The sequence below is a fragment of the Anguilla anguilla genome, chromosome 15 (assembly GCF_013347855.1).
Source record: "Anguilla anguilla isolate fAngAng1 chromosome 15, fAngAng1.pri, whole genome shotgun sequence".
In the NCBI taxonomy this organism is placed as follows: Eukaryota; Metazoa; Chordata; class Actinopteri; order Anguilliformes; family Anguillidae; genus Anguilla; species Anguilla anguilla.
The window spans coordinates 28,101,476-28,127,580 of NC_049215.1; the positions used below are offsets into that span (position 1 = coordinate 28,101,476).

Genomic DNA, 26,105 nt, shown 5'->3' on the forward strand with positions numbered 1-26,105 from the left:
ATAAATGACAATTTTAAAAATGTGTTTCGTGTTAACTCAGGTTTCCTTTGTCTAATATTACATTTTGTCTAAAGATCTGAAAGCATTCACAGTGACAAACGCACAATAATAGAGTAAGTCGTGAAGGGGGTAAATACTTCATCATGGCACTGTATGAGAATGGCACATAATCTACTCGATGAAAGTGAATAAGCTACTCTTCTGTAAAGACATCCATAGTCAGTGACCCATTTTGATAAAATGAAATCAGTATAGGTTAAGAAATAAATTAATTGAAACCAGTAGGCTACATTGACAAACAATTTTTGAAAAGATTTTCTCATCAGAAAATTCTCCCAAAAATATACGATTTATTTACTCGAAACTAGGAGGTGTCCACAGACACACCCACCGGACCTTCTTCCTAAATGAAGGCACCAGTCACCACTGTAAAACAAGCATCCTATTCACTCAAGACACAAACTTTACAGCAATGAGTTATTAAACACAAAACACAAACATTTCCATTTTCATTTAATTTTATTCAGAATTATTTTCCTATTTATGACAATTGTATACATATACTGTGTTAAAATATCTTGTTTGTAGTTCTTATGTTGCTGAGGGATAATGGTTATAAAATAATCAAAATGTTTTTTGTTTTTTTTATAAATATTGGCTGTAACGGTTTGCTTTCATAAATAAAAGGAGTCCATAAATACATTATCTATTAGATAAACGACTAACAAAATACGTTTGTGATATGAATGGGTCTCGGGCTCCGGGCAGAAACAGCTGAATGGTTAAGGCCATTTAAATTATGTTTACTGAAAACGAAGGGACACTTTATTAACAGAACACAAGAGGCTTCAGAAACATGACAACTGTTCAGCCAAGCCCTTCGGGCTCAGGACTATGCCCAGCCTGGTGCTTCGATTTTAACAGGACCGGGTAAGACAGAAGAGAACCATCAGACAGGCCCACAGTTCCATGTGTCCTCTGCAATAGAACCGTTCACTTCATTAAAGGCCTCAGCCTTCTGAAGCTCTAGAATTACAACCGATTCCATCCGGAAGCATTACATTCATGTTTGAACAAAGATTCTGATTCGGTTAGATACTAATACAGTCCAGGTCTTTCACACACCTGCTATCCATGCCTAAAATTAACTATTCTAGCGACTTTACGGTCAGATTAAGACAACACGAAACCGGTAGCAATCCCAAAAGTCTGCACTTACTACTTCAGCAATAATTTTCCTTAAACTCATCTAAGTTGGGCATACTGTAAACTTTCTCATTCCCACATTTACAAAGACACCTTCCCTTTAAACCAAAAACGTTCTATTTTGGCAAAATGGTTGTGATTATGCACTGAATACTAGATATGAAAACAAGCAAAAGATCAAGAACAACAAAGGGCCATTCCAAGCAGGCCAGGTCAACATTATTAAACTTGGCCATTTATGCTGTGGGGATAGATGAGAGAACCTATTTTAATTTCCAACAGAATTTTAAATAAAAAGCTGTATGCTTCCAAACTCCTTTCAACATGCCACAATGATACACAAAGAGAAAATAAGAACAGATGTGTTGCCCCTGAACAGTTATAGATTTAACAACGCATGTTTGTACATTGGTACACAGGAGTTGATCACCAAGACCAGAGTGGGAGGAAGTCAATAGAAAATGTATTAGTGGTTGGTTTGTTTTTAGTAAGTCCCGGACAATGCTTCTGAAATCAGGGTAAAATGAGCTTTTCATTCATGCGAACCCATCTCTGATGGTATCCAGCAACACTCCGAGTGGCGATTGGACATGGCTGGGCCTAAAGCCTCTGGATGAACCCCAGCTGACAAATCAGGAGCTCGACAGAGAGTGGCAAAAAGCAGCCCAGGAAAAGGAACAGTGTGTGTGTGTGTGTGTGTGTGTGTGTGTGTGTGTGAGAGAGACTCTGGGCTCAGAGATAAAGGATGCCTGCGTTTGTGTGCGTGTCAGAAAGGGAGAGAAAGAGAGGGAGATGGGGAGGGAGAGACTCTCTCCACAGGGTTCAGGGATAAAAGGAAGAGTTGACGTTTGTAACTCCACGCTGTAATTCGTTCTGGCGGTCTTGCGATACTGTTGGGATGTGACGTCCCTCTGTGGGCTGTCCGGTCGTTCCGTGCTGTGCGTTGTGTGTTTGTGTTGTTGTTGCATGTTGTTTGCTTGCTTGGCATGTTTTTTTGCGCAGCACCGCGCTGCTCAAAAGGGAGTGTAGTCTGTGGGGTACATGACCGGGAGCCAGTTCTCAGCGAAGGTGGCGCAGTGTGTCCAGCCGAGAGACTTCATTAACTGAAATCAATTAGAAAAGACGGTGTGAACAACAGCCTGACAGACTACACCGCACGTCGCCTAGGCCATCGCGGAGTGGCTCGATACCCAGATCCTGCTAGGGCTGTCACTCAGACAGCACACAGGGCTGTCACTCAGACAGCACACAGGGCTGTCACTCAGTCAGCACACAGGGCTGTCACTCAGTCAGCACACAGGGCTGTCACTCAGACAGCACACAGGGCTGTCACTCAGACAGCACACAGGGCTGTCACTCAGACAGCACACAGGGCTGTCACTCAGACAGCACACAGGGCTGTCACTCAGTCAACACACAGGGCTGTCACTCAGACAGCACACAGGGCTGTCACTCAGACAGCACACAGGGCTGTCACTCAGTCAGCACACAGGGCTGTCACTCAGACAGCACACAGGGCTGTCACTCAGGCCGCACACAGGGCTGTCACTCAGACAGCACACAGGGCTGTCACTCAGACAGCACACAGGGCTGTCACTCAGTCAACACACAGGGCTGTCACTCAGACAGCACACAGGGCTGTCACTCAGTCAGCACACAGGGCAGTCTGCGCAGCTGCAGTGGAGAGCATGCAGGAGCACTGGGCTCGCTGGAGGGCTGTAGCAGGGTGAACTGAAGGCAGTTCTTACCTGAGTGCAGTTTTTCCAGTTCTCTTTGCTGGGCTTGTCCTCCACAATCTTGGATGCATACTTCAGGGCCCTTCCGTACATTTTATTGACGAGCGCATGTTTATATGAAAATGTTAAGACCTAATAAATAAAAAAAGAACACAGATAAATTGGTGTTACTCATAAATGTAAAGACATCCTCTTAGCAGGGTAAAGAGAACTCTGCTCAACTTCGGTGTACGGTCCCCCCACCTTAGAATCGGTGAGCTCCGCCCACTTCTGCACCTCCCAGAAGGTGTCAGTCAGGGTCTTGGCCACGCCCTCTGGGTCATCGTCAGAGCTGCCCACCTCGCCCGCGCTGGCTCCGTCCTGCAGGCTCAGCTGAAGGAGCTGGTCAGCCAGCGCACAGCCTTTCCTGCAGAGAGCGTCCAGCAGGGAGGACTTCTGCTTCTCCATGTCACTGCAACACACAGCACGGGGTCAAACGCACGACTATGACCCCTGACCCCTGACCCTGCTCTACCCAGAGCCTCCAGCAGGGAAGACTTCTGCTTCTCCATATCACTGCAACACACAGCACGGGGTCAAACGCACGACTATGACCCCTGACCCCTGACCCCTGGCCCAGAGCTTACAGCAGGGAAGACTTCTGCTTCTCCATATCACTGCAACACACAGCACGGGGTCAAACGCACGACTATGACCCCTGACCCCTGACCCCTAACCCCTGGCCCTGCTCTACCCAGAGCTTACAGCAGGGAAGCCTTCTGCTTCTCCATATCACTGCAACACACAGTATGGGGTCACTCAACTTTGACCCCTGACCCCTGACCCCTGGCCCTGCTTTGCCCAGAGCTTACAGCAGGGAGCACTTCTGCTTCTCCATATCACTACAACACACAGTATGGGGTCACTCAACTTTGACCCCTGACCCCTGACCCCTGGCCCTGCTCTACCCAGAGCTTACAGCAGGGAAGACTTCTGCTTCTCCATATCACTACAACACACAGTATGGGGTCACTCAACTTTGACCCCTGACCCTGCTCTAACCAAGTACACAATGTGTACAACTTTTTAACAGCAAACCACAACTTCACACGAGGGCAATCTTTCTAGTTTAATGCAATGTCAGTGATGTTATCAACATCCTTGTAATGGAACAGCATGGGCCTTTTTCCACAGGACAAATTCTCTGTTCATAGGCATTAACACTGTCGATTTCATTCTGAGGGAAACGAAAGGCCAGCATCTCTACTCAGGAACTGAAGCACACTCTCAGAAAGCCCTGGAGCACTTCCACTGCTCCTAAATGAGAACCAGACCAGGCCTTGCATTAGAATAAGCTGAACGAGCTAGCTACGGTCATAACACGAACAAGGTGAGAGCTCATTTATATTAAACACACAAACACCATAAAGGCGTCGCCCAGAAACGACAAGCGGAGGCTGTGTGCACCCGAGTGCAGCCAAGTGAAAGTGTATTTTCTCACAGTTACGAGCGCGCTAACCTGGTATCAGCTGAAAAAGACGGCAACGGTGCAAACAGATTCTGTTCACAAGCAGCAGCACTGCACGGTAGAATAGTTCTGCTTTAAGCCCTGCTGCCCTTGCGTGACTAGGGTGTCTGACCAGGGACAAGACTTCCGATTAAAGCCCCAACCTTTGTGGCTCTAAGCCCCTGGAAAAGAGTAGGAAGGCCTGGAGGGAGAGTCAGAGTTCTGGTAGGGGGAGCTGAGCCCTAGAGGACTAGCTTTTTACCTGCAACAGAGCGCACAGTGTAGGCCAGATATCCTCTATCTCATCCAGAAAGCTCCAGCATGGGTACAGGTTTTTGTTTCAACCCAGCAGAAGCACACCTGGCTCTACAAATCAAGGTCTTTAGCAAAGACGCTATTGGTTGACTCATAGAATCAGATGTGTTCCTGCTTGGTTGGACCTAAAGCCTGCACCCACACCAGCCTGTTCTGGATCAGGTTGGGGACCCCTGGGGGTAAGCGTTAAGCTCAGCACCTCTTGATGGTGGCGGCGTCCGGCCGGGGGTCGGTCTTCATGGAGAGGAACACGGCGAGGGCCGTCTGGTCGATGTGAGAGATCACGATGTCCGCGGCCGCCGCGATCTCGCCCAGGCGCTTCAGACGTTCCTGTGCGGGACGCCGAGACCACAGGGCGAGTTTAGAGACCGGAGTCATCACGGCCAGGACCCGCCGATCAATCAATCAGCAAGCTCATCGACTGCATTCTGCCACTTATCAGCCAGTTAGCTGAATGATTGCACTGCCGCTGAAGACTGTGATGCCACCGCTAACCCATCCATCAACAGGCAACGAGCTTGAGCCAATAAATCGGCTAGCTCTCTAACCCTCAAGCTCACGTCATCCATACATCAGCAGGTGGACCTATCGAAAGCTAACGCTGACCGGCCAATAAGCACGCTGCCCATCTCCATGACTACCTTCTCAGAGTCCAGCTGGTGGAGCCGTGTCACATGCAGAGGCAGGTGGGAGGAGAAGTTCTCTTTCAGCTCATCGTAGACACAGCTGGTGTCTAACCTGAAGGGACAGAGATAGAGAGAGAGAGAATACGAGAGACAGAGAGAGACCAGATATAAGAAAAGAACCAGGGAGAGAGCCTGTCACGGATTAGGCCTATGCACTCTAAGCACATACCTCGTCAAGGATGATCCCATTTTTTTTCCCTCATCTTTTTGAGATGCACTGGACATGACAGGGGTCTTTTATTTTGCTTAGAGTACCAAAACTGAACAATGAAGCCGGCTGAATGCAGAACAGTTTGGCTGCAGCAGATGAGTGACTAAACAACAGTGGCAAAATTCTGCCAGAGGAAACCAGGGAGACGACGAAAAAAGCACCCGAAAGGCCACTGCAGACGTGGGCGCGAAATGCTACTTCCATTAAATGTGTGTGATGCATCTGCAGTTAAAGTGCAGAAGCGTGCCGCTTCCAGAAACTCCGATAATTGGGTGTTTTCAGCTGCTCAACGCGACACAAATGAATTATTTACCTCCGCTCTATGCAGCCCACTCACGGTGGATTATGACAGTTTAATTCACATTTTTCCCCATTTAGGTTATTTCCAATGCAGTTATGATGCAGTTTTGAAAATTATACATGATTATTATATGCATATTATACATAACATTGAACTCATTGTGCATTAAGTGCATTAACTTTTCTAATTATGCCTTGCTTCACCCAATCATTTGTAAATGATAAGATAAAGTAAAGCAACATTTTATTGCAACAATAAGCTAATATTCCACTGTTGTGGATATTATTGTGAATGTATAACACTAATGTAGTTACTCACTTTTATTTCATCAGTAATTTGTGTAATTTGCATTCTAGCAGAGGGTCTTCTGCGGGGTGAGTTACACAGCTCACATACATTCACTCAATTTATACAGCTGGATATTTTGCTGAAGCAAATCAGACGCAGTAGCACGCTGAGTGGCTCATCGGAAGTGCCCCGCCTGAGAGTCGAACCTGCAACCTCGCAGTTGCAAGTCCAGTTCTCTATTATTCTACACTGCGGCCCCAACATGACAAAACATTAACTTCCACTTACACCAGCAAAGAGATTAGTGGGAGGAGAGAGGAAAGGTTATTTTGCGACAACCATATCAAAATGAAACGTTTCAAAATCCACAGCAACTCTGGATACTGACTTTGTCATCCACTGAATCTTCAGGTCTCTCAGTGCATCAGCAAACTCCTCTTTCACGTCTTTTTCCTTTTCCCCATCCTTCTCTTTCTCTTTCCCTCCATTCTTGGGCTTGTTGGGTGCAGGGATCAGGTGGTAGAAGACAGGCACAACATCCTGAATGGGAGACACAATCACACACATGCACACACGCAGACATACACACAGACTGCATAACTCAAACACACTCAAGAACTACATTGCCCATCACCACCCATAGCCTCATGGACCAAGGGACTTCCTGCTCCTCACAGCCTGGCAACAAACGTGAGGGACCCTGTCATGAATGTTCTCACCTGACACACTGGTCACTGTTAAGACAGCGAAGGCCCGAGTGTGAACACCACTGAAGTGACCCCAAAGCAACAGGTGTTAGGGTTGAATGCAAATCGCGACATGCTTAGCCAGAGCCAGTCCACTAGCGTAAGAGACAAAGTAAACCAACGCCTTTCTTTTACCATTAGGTGGCATTAGGACACAGGAAATGAATCCATTTTACATGATGTTCCTCACTAGAAATGCCTACAGTGAGATGGGTCAACCTACAAAGTTACTTGCTAGGTTTAGTAATATTTTAGTGATTAGTTGTTAAACAAAAATAAAGGAAATAATTTATTTTCAGCTGTTATTTCTTCATTCCAGAAATCTTTGGTATATTTCAAGAAGTATCCTTGAGATTGTACAAACTCACAAGCAACGCCACGGAGTACAAGCAAATAATTCAGAACTGCTGGTTAAGGCAGCTAGATGCCAATGTATAGTAGCTGGTGCTTGTCAGGTAGCTCAGCTTCTGCAAAGATTTCAGCCACTTCAACCAAAGTTAACACAGCGCAGTTACAGCAAAATGTCAAGTAGGCATGAAGGTACGACTGTGATTATAATGTAACTGATTGCAGGTGAGAAAATTTCATTTCCCTGAACCTGAAAAGACGTCAGAATGCTTTCAAGCCCAAGCCTGCGTGCTCATTTTCTTCGACATGCTCAAGTGTAAAGGACAGCACATTCGATGCTCTGAGGAAGTCTCTTTGTCAAAGGGGCAAAATGCCTCAACGCAATCTCAGTCTAACACCGGCCTCAGCCAGTGATGCTCAACCCATTCACCACGTGTCACGGTGACCAGGTAAGAACTATTCATGGCACCGGGTACGGTCAACAGAAGCCAGGCGGTGGGGAAATAGTATAATGCCCGTGACCCCTGACCCCTGACCCCTGTTCTAGAGCGGGGGCGAGGGGGAGGGGGCAGAACACATTTGTGTGCGTGATGATAACCAATCACAGAACGCCCACCCAGCCAGTACCTTTTTAAATTTTCCTTGCCGTTTTGCTGAGGCCTGGCCCTGGTGGTCAGAATAACAGACAGTAAGAAAAACAGGCACACTTGGACAGACACGCTCTTTCCCTTTTCTCTCTCTTTTCCCTCTTTCTCTCTTCCCTCTTTCCATCCAGGCACTTCTCGGCAAAGGGGCCGCTTTTTGGCAGGCAGCAGCTCTTTCCTTGTTCAGAGCAGCTCTACAGCCTCCGCCCCTTTCAACCTTTCCCGTTTCTGTTCATCAACATTTCTAGAGACTTCAACACATCACAGGGCATTAGCTTGCACAAATGAGCCATTTCAAGTCTGGCAGCACCACCTGGTGGTCACCGGAGGAGTGTTAGGCCTCTTCTCCCTTCCCCCTACCAGGATCAAGCTCGACGATCTAAAAAGCCTCCTTTAACGCATTAACAAAAAAAAAAAAATAAATAAAAAAACACGGCCACAGCCTAGTGAGCAAAAACAAAGCGCGACGAAGAGCACACGTACTCGTGTGTGCACAAGCTATTAAGGATTATTAACCAGATTAATTACTGAACAGACGCATTACACAGAAATCCACCCCCAGCACACCCATGCTACTAGGCCTGTGTATATCTGATCAGGCTATGACCCAAACAGAACCCGAAATAGGACCACGGTAATGAGCGGCCATCATGAGCCCCACAGAATGCGACCACGTTTCCAAAGCAACTGCGGTTCTGTTGGGGTCGTACCGTAAACAACAGCCCCCGCGGTCACAGCTCAGTGACCTCAAGCACGAACAGCTACGCAGCAGACAGACAAACAGAGCTAGAGGCTCTGCCACACAGCAGCCGACGGACATACAGACAGAGCTAGAGGGTCTGCCACACAGCAGACAGACAGACAGACGGACAGAGAGCTAGAGTGTCTGCCACACAGCAGACAGACAGACAGACAGCCAGCCAGAGGCTCTGCTACACAGCAAACAGACAGACAGAGCTAAAGGCACTGTCACACAGCAGACAGACAGACAGATGGACAGAGAGCTAGAGATTCTGCCACACAGCAGACAGACAGACAGAGAGCTAGAGATTCTGCCACACAGCAGACAGACAGACAGACAGACAGAGAGCTAGAGTGTCTCCCACACAGCAGACAGACAGACAGATGGACAGAGAGCTACAGTGTCTGCCACACAGCAGACAGACAGACAGACAGACAGAGAGCTAGAGTGTCTGCCACACAGCAGACAGACAGACAGACAGACAGAGAGCTAGAGTGTCTGCCACACAGCAGACAGATGGACAGAGAGCTAGAGATTCTGCCACACAGCAGACAGACAGACAGACAGACAGAGAGCTTGGGGTTCTACCACACAGCAGACAGACAGACAGACAGAGCTGAGAAGCGCACACACGGGGCACACGCCGTGGCGTAAGCGAGGCTTCCTGCAGCAGGAGGAGTACGGAGGAGGAGCAGAATGAGAGGACACATGCTCTGAGGGACGGCAGTACGTAAGCACTCACAGCTTTCTTCCCATATTCACTCTTGGACACCACCAGCGACCCCGTCAGGTAGCAGCCAGGAGAAGTCCCTTTAGGAATTCTAGGGAAAATTGGAAATATGACGCAAATGATTCACCACAGAGCGTGTGATCAGAGAAAAACAACAGAGGGAGGGAATAAAAGCTGTTTTGGAGCAGGTGTGGGTTGATGATGAGGTCAGAGTTTTGGAGAAGGTTTGGGATGGGGTTAATTATGAGGTTAGAGTTTTGGAGCAGGTGTGGGATGGGATTGATGATGAGGTTAGTGTTTTGGAGCAGATGTGGGATGGGGTTGATGATGTGGTTAGTGTTTTGGAGCAGATGTGGGATGGGGTTGATGATGTGGTCAGGTGTAGGTTTGGGATGGGGTTGATGATGAGGTTAGAGTTTTGGAGCAGATGTGGGATGGGATTGATGATGTGGTCAGGTGTAGGTTTGGGATGGGATTGATGATGAGGTTAGTGTTTTGGAGCAGATGTGGGATGGGATTGATGATGTGGTCAGGTGTAGGTTTGGGATGGGGTTGATGATGAGGTTAGTGTTTTGGAGCAGATGTGGGATGGGGTTGATGATGTGGTCAGATGTAGATTTGGGATGGGGTTGATGATGAGGTTAGAGTTTCGGGGCAGGTGTGGGATGGGACTGATGATGAGGTTAGTGTTTTGGAGCAGATGTGGGATGGGATTGATGATGTGGTCAGGTGTAGGTTTGGAATGGGACTGATGATGAGGTCATCGTTTCGGAGCGATTGGGGGGGGGGGGGGGCTGGCACTCACTTGTCGTCAGGCAGGGCGGTGATGTAGAAGGGCTGGGAGCAGCTGGGGGGCAGGGTGACAGAGTTGGCCTTCTTTTTGGCCAGCAGGGCGTTCTTGTGCGTCTCATAGATGTCCAGGCTGAGCGTGGAGGACAGGCGGTGAGACACGATGAACGGCAGATCCTTCAGCCGCTCCAGCTCACTCGCCTGCTCGTGCCGCACCTGCAGGCGCACCGTGTAGTCGCCCTTCTCCAGCTTCAGAGAGTACTGAGAGAGAGAGAGAGAGATACATCACCATCAGTCAGAGAGAGAGGGAGGGAGAGAAGGGGAGAGGGAGAGAGAGAGGGAGGGAGAAGGAGGGAGGGAGGAGAGGGGGAAAGATGGAGGGAGGGGGTGGGAGAAAGAGAGAGGGAGAGAGGGAGGGAGAAAGAGACACATCACAATCAGTCAGAGAGAGAGGGAGGGAGAGGGAGGGCAGGAGAGAGGGGGAGAGAGAGGGGGGAGGGGGTGAGAGAGAGGGGGTAGCAAGAGAGAGAGAGAGGGGGGCGGGAGAGAGAGACAGAGAGGGGGAGAGGAAAGGGAAAGGGGGAGAGTGAGGGGGAGGGAGAGGGAGAGAGGGAGGGGAGAGCGAGATAGGGAGAGGAAGAGAGACAGAGAGAGAAAAGAAGGGAGAGGGAGGGGGGGAGGGGGGGAGGGAGCAAGAGGGATGGGGAGAGAGAGGGAGAAAGAATGAATACTTCGCATTGTGAAAATAAATTTTAATAAGATATCAAAATTAAAAAACAAATCTCCCTCCTTTACAAATGTTATTGTTGCGGTTTTTTAAAATTGTAACTATGCTAGTAGCTATCACTACGCGTTGGCAATATGTATTTTGAAATATATCATACCAATAAAGCATCTGAATTTGAGAAAGAGAGAGAGGGACGGGAGGGGGATGATTAGGCACCTTACTGACTGACTGGTACATACTGATTTACTGACATATGAAAGAGATTCATTCCAAAACATTAAGCACCAATAAAACTGTTTTATGACCGTTCTTAGCCACGAGCGTAATTTGGAAAAAAACGTTTCTTATTAAGGAAATAGCCCAGCAGAGCAGCAACTCATCAGTGGAGAAAGGCAAATCTGAGACTCGATTATCCTATACTTAATAGAATAATAAAATTCCTGGGTGTACCCACAATGTCCTCTCTGCATAGACGTACACAGCTCCATATAATTGAGAGAGAGAGAGAGAGCAAGAGTCGGAGTACCAAAAAAAACTGAACACAGAGAGAAAGAGAAAGATAACAGAAGAATACAGAGATTAGTAGCATTGAAGTTGGGGGTTATATTACCTGGAGGCAGGGTTGTCATTGGAGACATTTGTGTTTGGTGTTTGCGGTTATATTATGGTTATGTTACCTGGTGTAATTATATATGAGCACTGTTGGATTGTGCTGTAGTTGTTTCCTGCAGAGGTATATGTGAGGAGTGCTGGGCTGTGCTGCAGTTGTTACCTGATGTGGGTAAGGGGGTATATATGAGCAGTGTTGGGTCGTGCTGTAGTTACCTGATGTGGGGTAGGGGGGTGTATAGGAGCAGTGTTGGGCTGTGCTGTAGTTACCTGATGTGGGTAGGGGGGTGTATAGCAGCAGTGTTGGGTCGTGCTGTAGTTACCTGATGTGAATAGGGGGGTATATATAAGCAGTGTTGGGCTGTGCTGTAGTTGTTACCTGATGTGGGTAGGGGGTGTATAGGAGCAGTGTTGGGTCATGCTGTAGTTACCTGATGTGGGTAGGGGGGTGTATAGGAGCAGTGTTGGGTCGTGCTATAGTTACCTGATGTGGGTAGGGGGGTGTATAGGAGCAGTGTTGGGCTGTGCTGTAGTTACCTGATTTGGGTAGGGGGGTGTATAGGAGCAGTGTTGGGTCGTGCTGTAGTTACCTGATGTGGGGTAGGGGGGTGTATAGGAGCAGTGTTGGGTTGTGCTGTAGTTACCTGATGTGGGTAGGCATCACCAGAGCCCAGCAATCTCTTGTTGTGGTCGAACAGAAGCCAGAGCTGGCTGTCAAACTCGGCCTCGTAGAGCAGCTCACAGAGGAGAGGGCAGCTTGGAGTCACTTCACCGCTCTTAGGCTGAGAGACAGAGAGAGAGGAGAGCCATTTACATAATACACACACACTCTGCTTCTGTGTGTGAGTGTGTGTGTGTGAGTGTGTGCGCATGCGTGAGTGTCTGAGACTTACCTGGTGGAAGTTGTATGTGAGGACAATCTCGTAAAGCTGCCTATTGTTGGGTAGGACGTCCCGCAGACCGAGAGCTTTAGTCTTTGCACTGATGGGCCTGAAAAGCCCAAAAAGACAAAGAACAACCTCTGAGTGTTTCCTCACATAATCTCTGACAATCGTCACTGCCTCCCTAAACAAGGATCCCAAACGGAGCACTCATACAGAAGGGACAGCAAACAGAAGCTCTAAGACAGACAACACATCTCAGTACAACCTCTTAATGTTACCTGCACAGAAACAAAAACTACAGATAGAGTACCTAATGTTCAAAATCACATACATACAGAAACATTCATAAAAGCGAGCAAAGACATCGACACAAAAAGCCAGACTTCTCACTAGAGGTCCCACCTTAACGGCTGAACCCAGGTCTTGAGCGTGATGCTGGGTGAGATGTCTTCGTACTTCAGGGGAGACAGCACTTCGAAGCTGGAGATGATTTCTGCCGCGTGCTTGAGAAGGAGAACAGGGAGACTGTGAAGGACAGCACGCGCCTCCGCGAGGAAGACCACGGAGCAGGCGAGGAAGGCCCGATACTCACAATGTGCAGGGGGGAGGGGGAGACGGACAGCCCGTGGAAGGAGATGCAGTAGTCGATGATGACATCACCCAGACTGGCCCACCACCGGGCGATGCAGAACTCCACCGTCCGCCCTGGCTGAGAGAGCAGAGACATCGCAGCTGAAACCACCCGCATCGCAGCTCAACAAAAATCGACCGAATCGCCCTTCCCCTAGCCCACAGGTGTCAAGCTCCAGTCCTGGAGGGCTGCGGTGTCTGCTGGTTTTTGGGGTAATCTCAGCACCAGCGTTTCATTTTGAAACGCTAAGGAGTGCACAGACTTTGTTCTCAAGGCCTTTAATTGGGAACTGATTGACAGGAAATCCCAAATTCCTGCAGACACTGCAGCCCCGTGGGATTCGGACACCCCTGCTCTGGACATACGCATGTCAGCGAGCGCACGCGTGTGCGTCCGCGCGCGGGGCGGTCCTCACCAGCACGGGGAAGGCCTCCGTCAGCGCGCCCTTCTCCGGGAGCGAGGAGAACTTGTAGAACTCGTTGGCTCGGTACGCCCGCTGCTTCACCAGGTGGACGGCGTGCAGGACGAACTTGGAGGACACGTCGCCCGAGTGAGAGGTGAGGGTGACCTCTGAGGGAGAGGGAGGGTTCACACACCGGCATCAGCAAATAGACACGGGCCTGGTGCTGACTGACAGGCCTGTCAGCCAGTGAGAGCACGACGCTCGAGCACCTGCCGTTTTGACGCAGCTGTTCGCTCTCTCACTCACCTGCCCAGGACGCTCCCTGAGGGACGGAGATGAAATGGCGTCGAATCTGACCGGGTTTGAAATGGACATCCGTGAAGGAGACCTCCTGATTACTGTCCTCTACGACCCTGCAAAAAAACCACGAGAGCAGCATTCAGTATCACAACAGCTAACGCATCACACATATGCTCTCACATGCATGTAGGTACAAGCACACACACACACACACACACACACACACACACACACACACACACACACACACACACACGCACGCACAGTACACTCGCAAATATGCACATTCCAGTGGTTTGCGAAAACCATAAATAGAAAAACACTGCCAATACAAAACAGCACAATTAGTTCTGAAATATGAAATCAAGAAACATGACTGATATGTCAGGTGGTGTTAAATGCACTTACTTTGCAGGTATTATAACCGTAATGGGAACCCTGAAGAGTGGGCCTGAGCTGGAAGATGTAGTATCATAACCACAAATCTGCAAAATACAGGCACACCCAGCACCACACATACAGTTTAAGGAAAAGAAAGACACACAATTGAGGTTAAATGCTTTTTAAAGCTCTAGTAGTTAAAACAATAAATGCCAAATGGTCACGCCCCATACCTCAGTGTAGTGTAATGTAGCCCCTCCCCTTAACCATGTGAGTAGTATAGCCACACCCCATACCTCAGTGTAGTGTAATGTAGCCCCTCCCCTTATCCATGTGTGTAGTATAGCCACACCCCATACCTCAGTGTAGTGTAATGTAGCCCCTCCCCTTATCCATGTGTGTAGTATAGCCACACCCCATACCTCAGTGTAGTGTAATGTAGCCCCTGCCCTTATCCATGTGTGTAGAATAGCCACACCCCATACCTCAGTGTAGTGTAATGTAGCCCCTGCCCTTATCCATGTGTGTAGTATAGCCACACCCCATACCTCAGTGTAGTGTAATGTAGCCCCTCCCCTTATCCATGTGTGTAGTATAGCCACACCCCATACCTCAGTGTAGTGTAATGTAGCCCCTCCCCTTATCCATGTGTGTAGTATAGCCACACCCCATACCTCAGTGTAGTGTAATGTAGCCCCTCCCCTTATCCATGTGTGTAGTATAGCCACACCCCATACCTCAGTGTAGTGTAACCCTTCCCGCAGCCCATGGGGGTCGACTCGCACGTTGACATGGCGACACTGGTTCATGAGCTCCAGGTAGGAGGGGCAGTGCACCCAGGAGGCGCTACAGGTGAGAGCCAGGTGCAGCTGGAGCGAGATTCTCTCTGAATTCTCTGCAATGCACACGCAAATTGCAACCAATTAAGGAGTTCAGCAACGGTACTCACTGCGCACAGAAGCAAAAACATGTTGAGACAACCCTTTGAAGAGAAGGTTTTTGGGAATGTTTTTCAAAATTCTAAGTCAGTGTTCTAGAACTCTGGTGCTTTCAGTTACAAGCAGAGATTGTTCCATCCGCAATGGAATGTTCAGTTAAGTGCATTCTAATCACATTATACGTGACCTCACACCTTAAAGTGTTTATGTTTTAAACCCCCGTGTTCTTGTCTGAGAGGTAAATGATCTGTACCCGTGTTCTCGGGGAAGATGGGCTCGATGCCCACAGCGTGGTCGGAGGGAGAGGAGACGTGGACCGGATCCCTGAGGTAGATGCCACGCTGCGTTCCCACGGTAACGGCGAAGCCCAGATTACTGGTGGGCAGCGGAGCATGTTGCGTGAGGTAGTCAAACGCCCGATCCACCTGGGGGAGAATTACTCACAATCCAACGCTGCCCACAGACAAAGGGAGAGAGAGAGACAGAGAGAGAGAGGGAGAGAGAGAGAGAGAGGGAGAGAGAGAGGGACGAGCGGACAGAACAGCGATTCTCACCTGAATGATTCCGTGCCCCTGAGCGAACACCTCGATGTCTCCCACTTTGGCGGCCGTGTTCTCCAGAGCCCGGCGGACAGCGTGAACGGTGGGGCGAATACCGTCGCGTTTCAGTCCTGAGTACACGAGTGCAGCGTCACCATATACACATACACCATTATCACTATTATTAATAAAGTCATACATATACTGTACATAACCACCATTTACACACACAGTACATATCACCATTATTCAGACTCATACATACAGCTCGCCATCACTGCCTCACACCTGCCTACATACATAAGACCCTAACAAACACACAAACATACAGAAGAGTTTCACACACGCGGGGGGTGAGGTGGGGTGGGGTGGGGGGGGGTACCTGAGAGCAGCAGCGCGATGCCCCCGCAGGCGTTGGGGGAGGACATGGAGGTGCCGTTCATCAGCTGGGTCCCGCGCAGGGTCCAGTTGGGCACGGAGGCGATGGCGCCCCCCGGAGCGCTGATGCTCACCCCCAGCGCCCCGTCTGTGCTGGGGCCCCGGGACGACCAGGTGTACTGGTTCGCCGGAAGCTTCTCCCTCAGGGAGTACTCCGCTACCATCATGTCTGGAGTTACATAGGCCCCCACGCCTGCAAACACACACACACTTACTCATCTAAACACACACCCCGACGCCAGCAAACACACGCACACACACTTATTCATCTAAACACACACCCCGACGCCTGCAAACACACACACACTTATTCATCTAAACACACACCCCGACGCCTGCAAACACACGCACACTTATTCATCTAGACACACACCCCCACGCCTGCAAACACACACACACTTATCCATCTAAACACACACAGACACACACACACACTTATTCATCTAAACACACACCCCGACGCCAGCAAACGCACACACACTTATTCATCTAAACACACACCCCGACGCCTGCAAACACACACACTTATTCATCTAAACACACACCCCGGCGCCTGCAAACACACACACACTTATTCATCTAAACACACACCCCGACGCCTGCAAACACACACACACTTATTCATCTAAACACACACCCTGACGCCTGCAAACACACACACACTTATTCATCTAAACACACACCCCGACACCTGCAAACACACGCACACTTATTCATCTAAACACACACAGACACACACACACACCATCACCTGAACACACACACACAGCTTTACCTGAACACACACACATCGTCACCTGAACACACACGCTCATCTCAAAACAAATAGACATTCATTCAACTGAGACAGGCACACTTACGCGGAGGCTAACCGCTAACCACAAAACAAACATGAAAATGTGCGCACACACGCATATCATTTCATCTTAAAACACACAAGCTCATCTGAAAACACACTTATTCATTCAACTGAATACAATGAACACAGTTACAGTCACACACTTAGCTATGAACATGGCATACTGTCCCCCGTCTGAACAGTTTGCTACTGAACACACTCTCTCTCTCTTTCTCTCTCTCACACACACACACACACACTCAGATATGTGTATAGACTTAGAGTGAAAGAGTGAAAGTGGGCGGGCCATATTGCCAGTCTCTGACGCTGACAGACAGGAGGCTGACCTATCACGCTGCTGGTGGTTCCCCCGGGACAGCCCACAGTGGAGAGGCAGGGCCCGTTATTCCCCGCGCTGGACACGTAGATCACATTGTGCTTCTGCACAGCGTCGCTGATCACCTCACAGATCCTCCTGCACAGAGAGCCTCCATTACACACAGACCAACAGCACACACGCTCATACCATACACCTACAAACACGGGCACTGCACACGGTTAAACACACAGACACACAATGCACACGGTTAAACACACACACACGCACGCACACAATGCACACGGTTAAACACACACACACACATGCACACAATGCACACGGTTAAACACACACACACACACGCACACAATGCACACGGTTAAACACACACACACACATGCACGCATACGAGCACGCACACACACACACACACATACACACACAAAGAGCACGCACACAAGCACACGCATATAAGCATGCACGCACACACACACAAACAAAAATATATACACACAAAAAATGTACCTGACACCCCCACATCACAACATACAGCATGCAGGCCTGGGTAAGATATTACCAAAATTCCACTAACAACCCCCCTCCCACTCCTGAAAGCATGGAGCCTCACCCTGAGTTGGGCCAGTGTGTGGCCTCCCCGTAGCTGTAGTTCACAAGGTCGCACTTGTAGTTAATGACCTCTATCATCTGCAGAGAGAGACAATACACAAAAGATCTCAAGTCTCATGCACAAATCATGTGCGCACAGACATATGCATGAAACTGTGCATACATGCACTAAAAGAAGGCCAAATCTCAGCTGTGTTTCTGGCTATGTGTATGCATGTCTCTTTGCGGCCAAAAGACCCCCTGCAGGCAAGATGTCAATCACTGTCCATTTACTGGAACAGTTCCCATTAATTGAATATGAGTAACAGGCTTTACTTCATTTCCTTCTTTCAGGTTATTGTGGGCATGTAATTGAATTCCCATGTATGGCCTATTACAGCTAACCATGCAATTAATTACAGTACACAAGCCAGCAGGTTTATAGCCCGATAACCTCTTTAGCAGAAGCATTATAATTAATTATTCATCATCATTAATATCTTCGTGGGTTTGAGTCTCTGAGGTGGATGAATTAACTTGCAACACTTCTTACACCCATTTAAAATGCTGTTTCTTAGACAACAAAATGTGTTTCTTCCCCTTATCCAATTTGAGAAAATGACTGTATCCGCACTTTGGATTTAGCCTTAATTGCGGCACCATTTTCTTGGCCCAAACTACCTGACAGCCTAATAGTTTATTAAACTCAGGATATTCACGAGAACTAAATGTCCTTCCCATTATTTCAGGCCAAAATTGAAAACGTATCCAAGTGAGCCCAGTAACAGGGCAATATGCGATGAGTGTTGATACTAAAACCATTTCTGTAATATCCTTATAAGACACATGTGCTGATTGAGCTGAGCCTTTCTGAAGGTGTGCAGGTTGGGGACTCTAAATACAAGCTCGCAAATTTGGCCAGCAGTTCAGTAATGGACCAATGAGGACCCTGAGAGGCAGAACTGGGGGTGCGGGCGGTGTTACCGCTCGAATCAGGCCCGTCCCGGTCTCCATGGTGCTGAGGCGGGTGTCCCCGATCTTGAGGGCCAGGATCTGGGCCCCGGGGGCGATGCCGTTGCGCTCGGGCTCCTCGGGGAAGTGTCCCGCCGCGATGCTGGCCACATGCGTCCCGTGAGCGCCTGCAGGGGGGGGGGGGGGGGGGGCGCCACCCCGGGTGAAATCAGGTGAGGCGAGAACAGGAATAACAGGACGAATGGGAGCAAGAGCGGGCGTATCAATCGCACGTCTCTCTCTCTCCACGCGTGCGACACTAACGGCCTGTTTTCGACACCTACGCAGGCCAATGACGCGTTAGCGCACAGAGCCGCCGCGACAGGAAACCACGCCCCTCCCCACCCACATTGCTCATAAGACTTTGGCACGGTCTGACCGGGGTGGAAAACAGTCCTGGGAATGTACTAGGACGACAAGTGAATCATTTCACGTCGTTTTTCCGTAGAAAACACCCTCGCAAAGTTCTCCGTCTTATTTTTGAAAATATCCGGTAACCACAGCGTGCATGAACACGCGCCGTATGCCATTTCACAGGTGAAAGCAACAACAGTTTTAACAAATCCTAACATTCACAGGCAATTTCCATATAAGAAATATCGTGGCCCGCACAGCACACCACAATTCTGACCATGGAATACGTGTGACACAGTGTGGATGCGAATGGCAGCATTTCTCCTGTAACGGTAGCAGACCCGGCTGCTGCAGGCTCTGCCACTTACCTCCACTGGTGACGATACACAGAGTGTTTCCTTCATCGTAGATGTTGACAGAGTAGTTGAGCATCTCAGAGTTTCCCAGAGAGGCAAACTCCTGTCTCTCTCTGAAGGAGCTGAGCACAGTGCAAGATGCCAGGTCTCCACACTCTGAGGTGTCCACCACGGCCCTGTAACACACACACACACACACACACACACAAATACACACGCGCGTGCACACACACACACAAATACACACGCACACACACGCGCGCGCACGCACGCACGCACACACACACACACACACACGCACACGCACCCACACGCGCACACACACAGACACACACACGCACGCAGACACACACACACACAAAGTGAGAAATACTGCACTGTAATAAATGCACACAAACTCATACTGCAGTGTGTCCACCACTTCCCTGTGACACACAAACACACACACACTGTAATGTACCCACTACAGACCTGCACTACACACAAACACACACAGACACACACACACTGTAATGTCCCCACTACAGACCTGTACTACACACAAACACACAGACACACAGCGATGCATCAAACACCAGACTCCTTAGCCTTCCCTAAAAGTGATGGAAACTAACAGCCTACCAGCCTGGTATGGATGTTTAATGTTTGTTAGCATTTTTTTTTTTGTTTTTTGTTTTTTTTTAAAACATGGCTTTAAATTCCAGTAATGAAAGAACAATCAGAGCTTTTAGGTTTGTGAATAAGGCTCAGCGATTACTTCTTAAAGGGATATTTCACATTGCTGTAACACAAGTAATGTTATGGAACATACCCCATAGTATTTGCAAGTATGAATAGGCCTACTAGCAACACCAGCTGTCCCTGCTGACCATTAACAGGATCACTCTTCCTCTCAGTAATGAGGCTCCCAAATCCCATTCATTTTCCAGACCTGGCCAAAACGAATAGTTTTAAACCACAAACTAACTACGGAGGATAATACATCAATATAATGTTGTTTTCGAAATCAAAGACATCCGTTTTTGTGAGGAAGTACTTTCAAACTTTTTTCAGAGGAACTCTTTTTGCTGCTGCTTAGAAATATAAGCCATAGTTTGATTGACTTTGTCATCATGGGCAATGATACATTACTTAGTTAATATAACAAAGCTTTTTGCTGGATCTTCTTTTTCTTTTATAAGTCAATAACACATTAAAAATACATCAATTCTGAAAGCAGAGACCTTCTGACGTAGTGCTCTATTTTATCGATCTATTATTCTCTGTAGGTAGTTTGTGCTCTAAAACTATTTAATTTTGGCAAGTTCCCAACAAGGAATCAGAGAGACAATGCATGAGAGCGAATTGGGAGCCTGACCAATGGGAGGAACAGCGATGGCATTAACGGTCAGCGGGGACAAGCTAACTGCGAGCATTCACGCTATGCAAATACCATGCAGTAGGCTCCACAAAATTACTTTGGCTATACCGAAGTTAAATATCCCTTATAGCTTTTGGTGGTGTTGAAATTTCGGTGGTGGCCCCATATAGGCACGTGGCTGATGGGGTGGCGAAAGAAGAGGAGGGGGCCTTATGATAGAATTTTTAAACAGGCCCCCATGGGCCACGGAACGTCCCTGCCTGTAACACACATGCACACACTCCCCCAGAAGAGAAGCAGTCCTACTCTGTCTCTCACAAGCACAGCACTCACGCACACGCAAGTTCTCACAGCTCCGTACAGCTTGAGAATGGCACGCCAAGATTCACAAAAGAAACACAAAACCACCTGCGCTTTTTTCCCAGACGCGCAATCAGGGTAAGTCCTGGGCTCAGGTTTCTCCCTGGCCAGGTGAATGTCTCATGGGTACCACAGCGCCTCGGCCAGGACGTCCCCGCCCCGCCCCCGCCCGACCCCCTCACCTCCAGGTGACCCCGTCATGCCACAGCACGCAGTCGTACACCGGCCCAGGATCGCTGTACTTCTTCTCCAGAGACGCCAGCAGCTCTGTGTGGCTCTGCAGCTCCTCCTTCCACAGCTTCTCTGCCTGCAGTGGTCACACACACACACAAAGTGAGACATGTCTCTCTCTTACACATACACACACATGCACACTAAGTGAGACATTGCTCTCTTACACACACACATACACACTAAGTGAGACATTGCTCTCTTACACACACACATACACACTAAGTGAGACATTGCTCTCTTACACACACACACACTAAGTGAGACAAGCTCTCTCTTACAGATACACACATATGCACACACATACACACACACACACACACGTGTGCACACACACACACACAAAGTGAGATATGTCTCTCTCTTACACACACACACACAAAATGAGACAAATGTGCCTCTCTCTCACACACACACACACACACACGCAGACACAGAATGAGACAGATATCTCTCTCCCTCACACAAACACACACACACACACACACACAGACAGACTGTGACCTGAGAGGGGGAGGGATGTGCGCTCTCAAACTCCTCAGCCTTCCGGCAGGCCTCTGCCACCACTGCTCTGTGGGCAGGGTCCCAAATCTTCTCCTTGCGCTCTTTCTGAAAGTGGACGAGGACAAACACACATCAGCATATAAAACACCCGAGAGAGATGCACCTTCCACCAAACATAGCCTTCACAACAGACTTTACCGATTCATCTTATCAGTCCCACAGCTACAAGTATACAGTTCTACTCACAAACACGTGGGTTAGACTCCACCAGTATCTCTCAGTCATATAAACATATTTCTGTCTCAGACACAAAACTCAAATACACACCTATCTCTCTCACTCATAGTCATATCAGTCTGACATACTGACAAGCTTGATAGTCTAACACATAACACATATTAGTCTCAGTCACACGACCAACCACTTCATTCCAACAGGCCCTCTCCCTTTCTCACATCGCACAGGCAGACACACACACACACACACCACTGCTCCTAATCACAGTCAAACTGTCTCACACATGCACACAGACTCAAACATAAACACACAGACACACGCAAGCCAGCTCACCTGTAGTCTTTCCCTCAAAGCCTTGGGGAAAAACTCGTAGCCATTTTTGACCCCAATGTGATACTTCCCTGACGGATTGATCCATGCGGTCGGGATCTGAGAACAAAGACAAGTTAAAGCGGAGGCAAATCTCACACAGGGGCCTATACATGACGAAGGCTTTCATTCTAAACACAGCACCCCTTTGACCTGGAGGCCAGCACCAGGCTGGGCACTGGCTCAGGTGAATCAGACGGGCGCCAGCTGTGTCAGGTGGCACAGGCGAGAGGAACGTCAGGTGACACAATCACAAGCCTCACATTGAGCGTCCTGCCGGAGAGGCCCACCACCGAGCCCTCCTTCGGCTCCACCACGGTGGCCATGTTCACGTCCCCACTTCCTGTCGTGTCGATGATGTCCACAATCTTGGGCTTGCCGTCTGTGGTAGTCTAGATGGGAACACACACAGGAGCATGAGACTGACACACACACCGGGCGGCTTCACTGGGATACACAGAAAGGCCTGACAGATGTACGGACACAGTAAGATGCGGCAGCCGCAAAGGAACATTGTTTCACAAAAGAATAAGTTAATAGGTGTTGGTGCCAACAGTTGATATTAATATTTTGGTAAATATTCATACTTTGTTTAAAAATATAATGCCAAATTTGTGTATCACAGCATCTCAAGAAAGACCAGACCTGTCCATTTGGTGCCCCACTAAAAATCTGAACCTTTTATAAAAATCCCTTTTGAACAGTTACAGAAAGTGAGAGTTTATGGAATGGAACGAGAATTTTTTTGTTTGTTTTTTTTTTTATACAGGGGTGGTTCTGCAACAAACATGTTGAATGAGACACCACTGTCACTAACCTGCATTATTAGAGTCAAATGTCAACTAATTCAATGTATATTCTAAGATAGATTTAATTTGTAAAAAAATTAAAAAATAAAATAAAAAGGCAATGAAGTATAGGCAACTCAATCCATCTTACAAACTGCACATGACAAAAGGTGCCTATGCTATGGATGACCAACCAAACTGTGTGCCATATAACTCACTTAAGTTACCTTTCAGGCTTCCTATTTACACTAGGTAATCCTGGGGTATTAATGGCATGGCTAGCATGCTATGAATCAATATGTGCAGTCTACAGTGTTGAGATCAAGGGATGTGACCTCAGCTCTCAGCATGACAGGTAACCTCGCAGCTGAAACCTCAGCGTGGTGGGCCTAATTAGGAAAAATATCATCCTACGACAGCGGCTTTTATCCCCATGGGGTCGAGAACAACGTGATGTGGGGTCCACAAAAGGATTAGAAAAATATAATAACGTTGGTAAAGCAACGCTTCCAAGTTGCTAGCAAACGTGGCACTAAAATATCGCCTGATGGTGCTGGCATAAACAATGATGATGCTGTACGTTTGATTGTAGAGTAATTTCCATACTGTGCACAAAATTACCGGTTATGTCAACAAGCCCGGCTACCCTGTTATCTTGCCCAGAAGAAAACAAAGCGTAGGCTAGACTTGTAAGATGAAAACTGTAACGTTGTTAACGTTGGCTTCAGTAGGGTAACCATGGGCAATGGTAACGTTAAACTTAGTGTTATTAGCTAGTAACTTGTCCTGACTGTAACCTTAACTGCCTTAAAGCAATTGCGAAAGCCAGAAAGCACAAACGTGTTAACGCGCACCGAGTTTTCAAATGATATGTCTTTCACTTAAAATATAACGATAGTTGTATGTATTAGGTAGGAAAACTAAGCGCCGACAAAACCAGAGAAGTCTAACATTGAAGCCCTTGGATGACAAAGCACTGTGCTATATGTGTCTGTTAGGGTTGGCTACAGTAAGTAATTAGCAGCTGGCCTGGTAGCAAAGTAATAACTGCATAGAAAGAATTCAACAATACTGAAAGGCCCAGACTCCCGTTTCGCATCACTGTTCCGTGCAGTGTCCCGTATTTATGCCATGTAACCTTACCAGGCTATCTTGGATCTCCGAGTGCGGCCTACTGCCCTGCGAAATCCCCCTGCTAGAGTTACCTGCAGTCCCGGCGCTCCCGGGTCCACGCCGGTATCGAGTATTGCGATGAGGACGCCTCGACCATCGTACTCTGGGTTCCGGGTGAGAAAAGACGCGGCACCGGTCTCTTTTTTGGGCAGCAACCCGTGGAAAGGGAACGGTTCTTCGTTGGAATGAGCAGCCATGACCCTAAAGAATGATTATGAAAACAACAACAACCAGAGAAACGATGGGAAGACCGAGGACCATTCACACAGCGCGACAGACTAGCGAGGACTTAAAGGGACACCACTCCTTTTTCTCTTCGTTAACGTTCCTGATATGCTCTGTACTTTAGACGGACTCGGTTGTCTTCTCAGATGGACAATGTTTTATAGTAACTGAATATTGAATAATGTTTCTATTCTAAATGCAAACTCAATTAAACCGCATGTTTAGTTAAGTTAAAGGTCAAAGGTAACGTGGAAGCCAGGATGTCCTTATATACCCTGTAGTTAACAAACTAGAAGGGAGATCATTGAGCATTGCTGAAGTGTACCATAGTAGTGCTGTACCACGGAATATGAACCTGCAACCTCTGATTAGGCCAGTTCCCTAATTATTGCACTACACTGCAGCCCTACAAGGATCACTTAGATGTAATTTATACTCAAAATCCAGTTATACCCAAATGCGGTTATTTTTTTTTGGTGATTCACTGGAAATTTTTTATTTAACCCATAAAACCATTGCCATGAAGTTCAGCTATAGATTTGTCATCCCGGGTCCTACTGATGTGCCTGTTTAAAGCGGACATCACTGGTGCCCTACTAGTTCCCCTCTTCTGCCACAAGGTGTCGGTGTGCTACTGCTGAGCTGCCTCCGTCCCTTCCGATCAGTTGAACATGTGTGTGCCAGCATTTCAGAACAGAAGAGAACACTCCAGAAAGAAAAATCTTTCCAAAATGTATGAGTTTTCCTATGTGCTGGATTAGTTCTCAAGCACTGGTTATAATGGTTTGTTCTGTTTATATGTATCAAACCAAATGAGGGGGAGCGGATCCTTTCAGTGTGCCATTGACAAAACTGCACACAGAACACACTGTAAGGAGGATGAAAGGTAGGAGGGGTGACATCACATTGTGCACCAGGTTCAGCTGCAGTTTGGCCATTCAGCACTGACTCCCTCTGCTCTGCGGAGGACAGAAGGCGAGCAGGTTGCGATTAATGTGAACCCCGCTGGAGCAATCACAGAGGTGCGCGCGGCCTGAGGGATCAGCTGCTGATCACATGCTAATCCCCATCTGCCAGACCCTGAATCCTGACTCCTGATGCGTGCTCCACCCTGCCCCCTCACCACACCGGCCTCATCCGACCACTCAAACAAAAGACCAACAACATGCACAAAGGCCACCTGGTGCACCGTCACAAACAGGAGGACAGGGGCAGCTCAATGTCTGTCCTTTGTGCAGGTGGAGATACCAGCACAAGAAATAACCCCACAAGGTTCCTCCACACAAGACAGGCTTT

General features: G+C 48.2%; 1 protein-coding gene across 3 annotated transcripts; it reads right to left on the bottom strand.

Moving 5' to 3' along the window:
- Positions 1–500: 500 nt before the first annotated feature.
- Positions 501–24,916, bottom strand: tpp2 (tripeptidyl peptidase 2). Of its 3 annotated transcripts, XM_035394039.1 has the most exons (29): positions 24,617–24,916; positions 22,887–23,015; positions 22,588–22,683; positions 22,018–22,122; positions 21,465–21,589; positions 19,575–19,738; positions 18,826–18,980; positions 17,864–17,940; positions 17,264–17,391; positions 16,023–16,271; positions 15,656–15,771; positions 15,355–15,526; positions 14,901–15,058; positions 14,191–14,267; positions 13,789–13,895; positions 13,495–13,649; positions 13,041–13,157; positions 12,851–12,951; positions 12,458–12,554; positions 12,209–12,346; positions 10,245–10,489; positions 9,452–9,530; positions 7,951–7,989; positions 6,618–6,769; positions 5,385–5,481; positions 4,943–5,073; positions 3,186–3,393; positions 2,955–3,074; positions 501–2,309 (listed from the first exon to the last, which is right to left on the bottom strand). In XM_035394039.1, the coding sequence occupies exons 1-29, from the start codon at positions 24,779–24,781 to the stop codon at positions 2,220–2,222; spliced, it is 3,792 nt and encodes a 1,263-aa protein (XP_035249930.1). In that variant the 5' UTR covers positions 24,782–24,916; the 3' UTR covers positions 501–2,219. The 3 variants fall into 3 exon arrangements, with proteins under 3 accessions (XP_035249930.1, XP_035249931.1, XP_035249932.1); XM_035394040.1 differs by lacking the exon at positions 7,951–7,989; XM_035394041.1 differs by lacking the exons at positions 501–2,309; positions 2,955–3,074; positions 3,186–3,393 and adding an exon at positions 3,882–3,930.
- Positions 24,917–26,105: the final 1,189 nt, after the last annotated feature.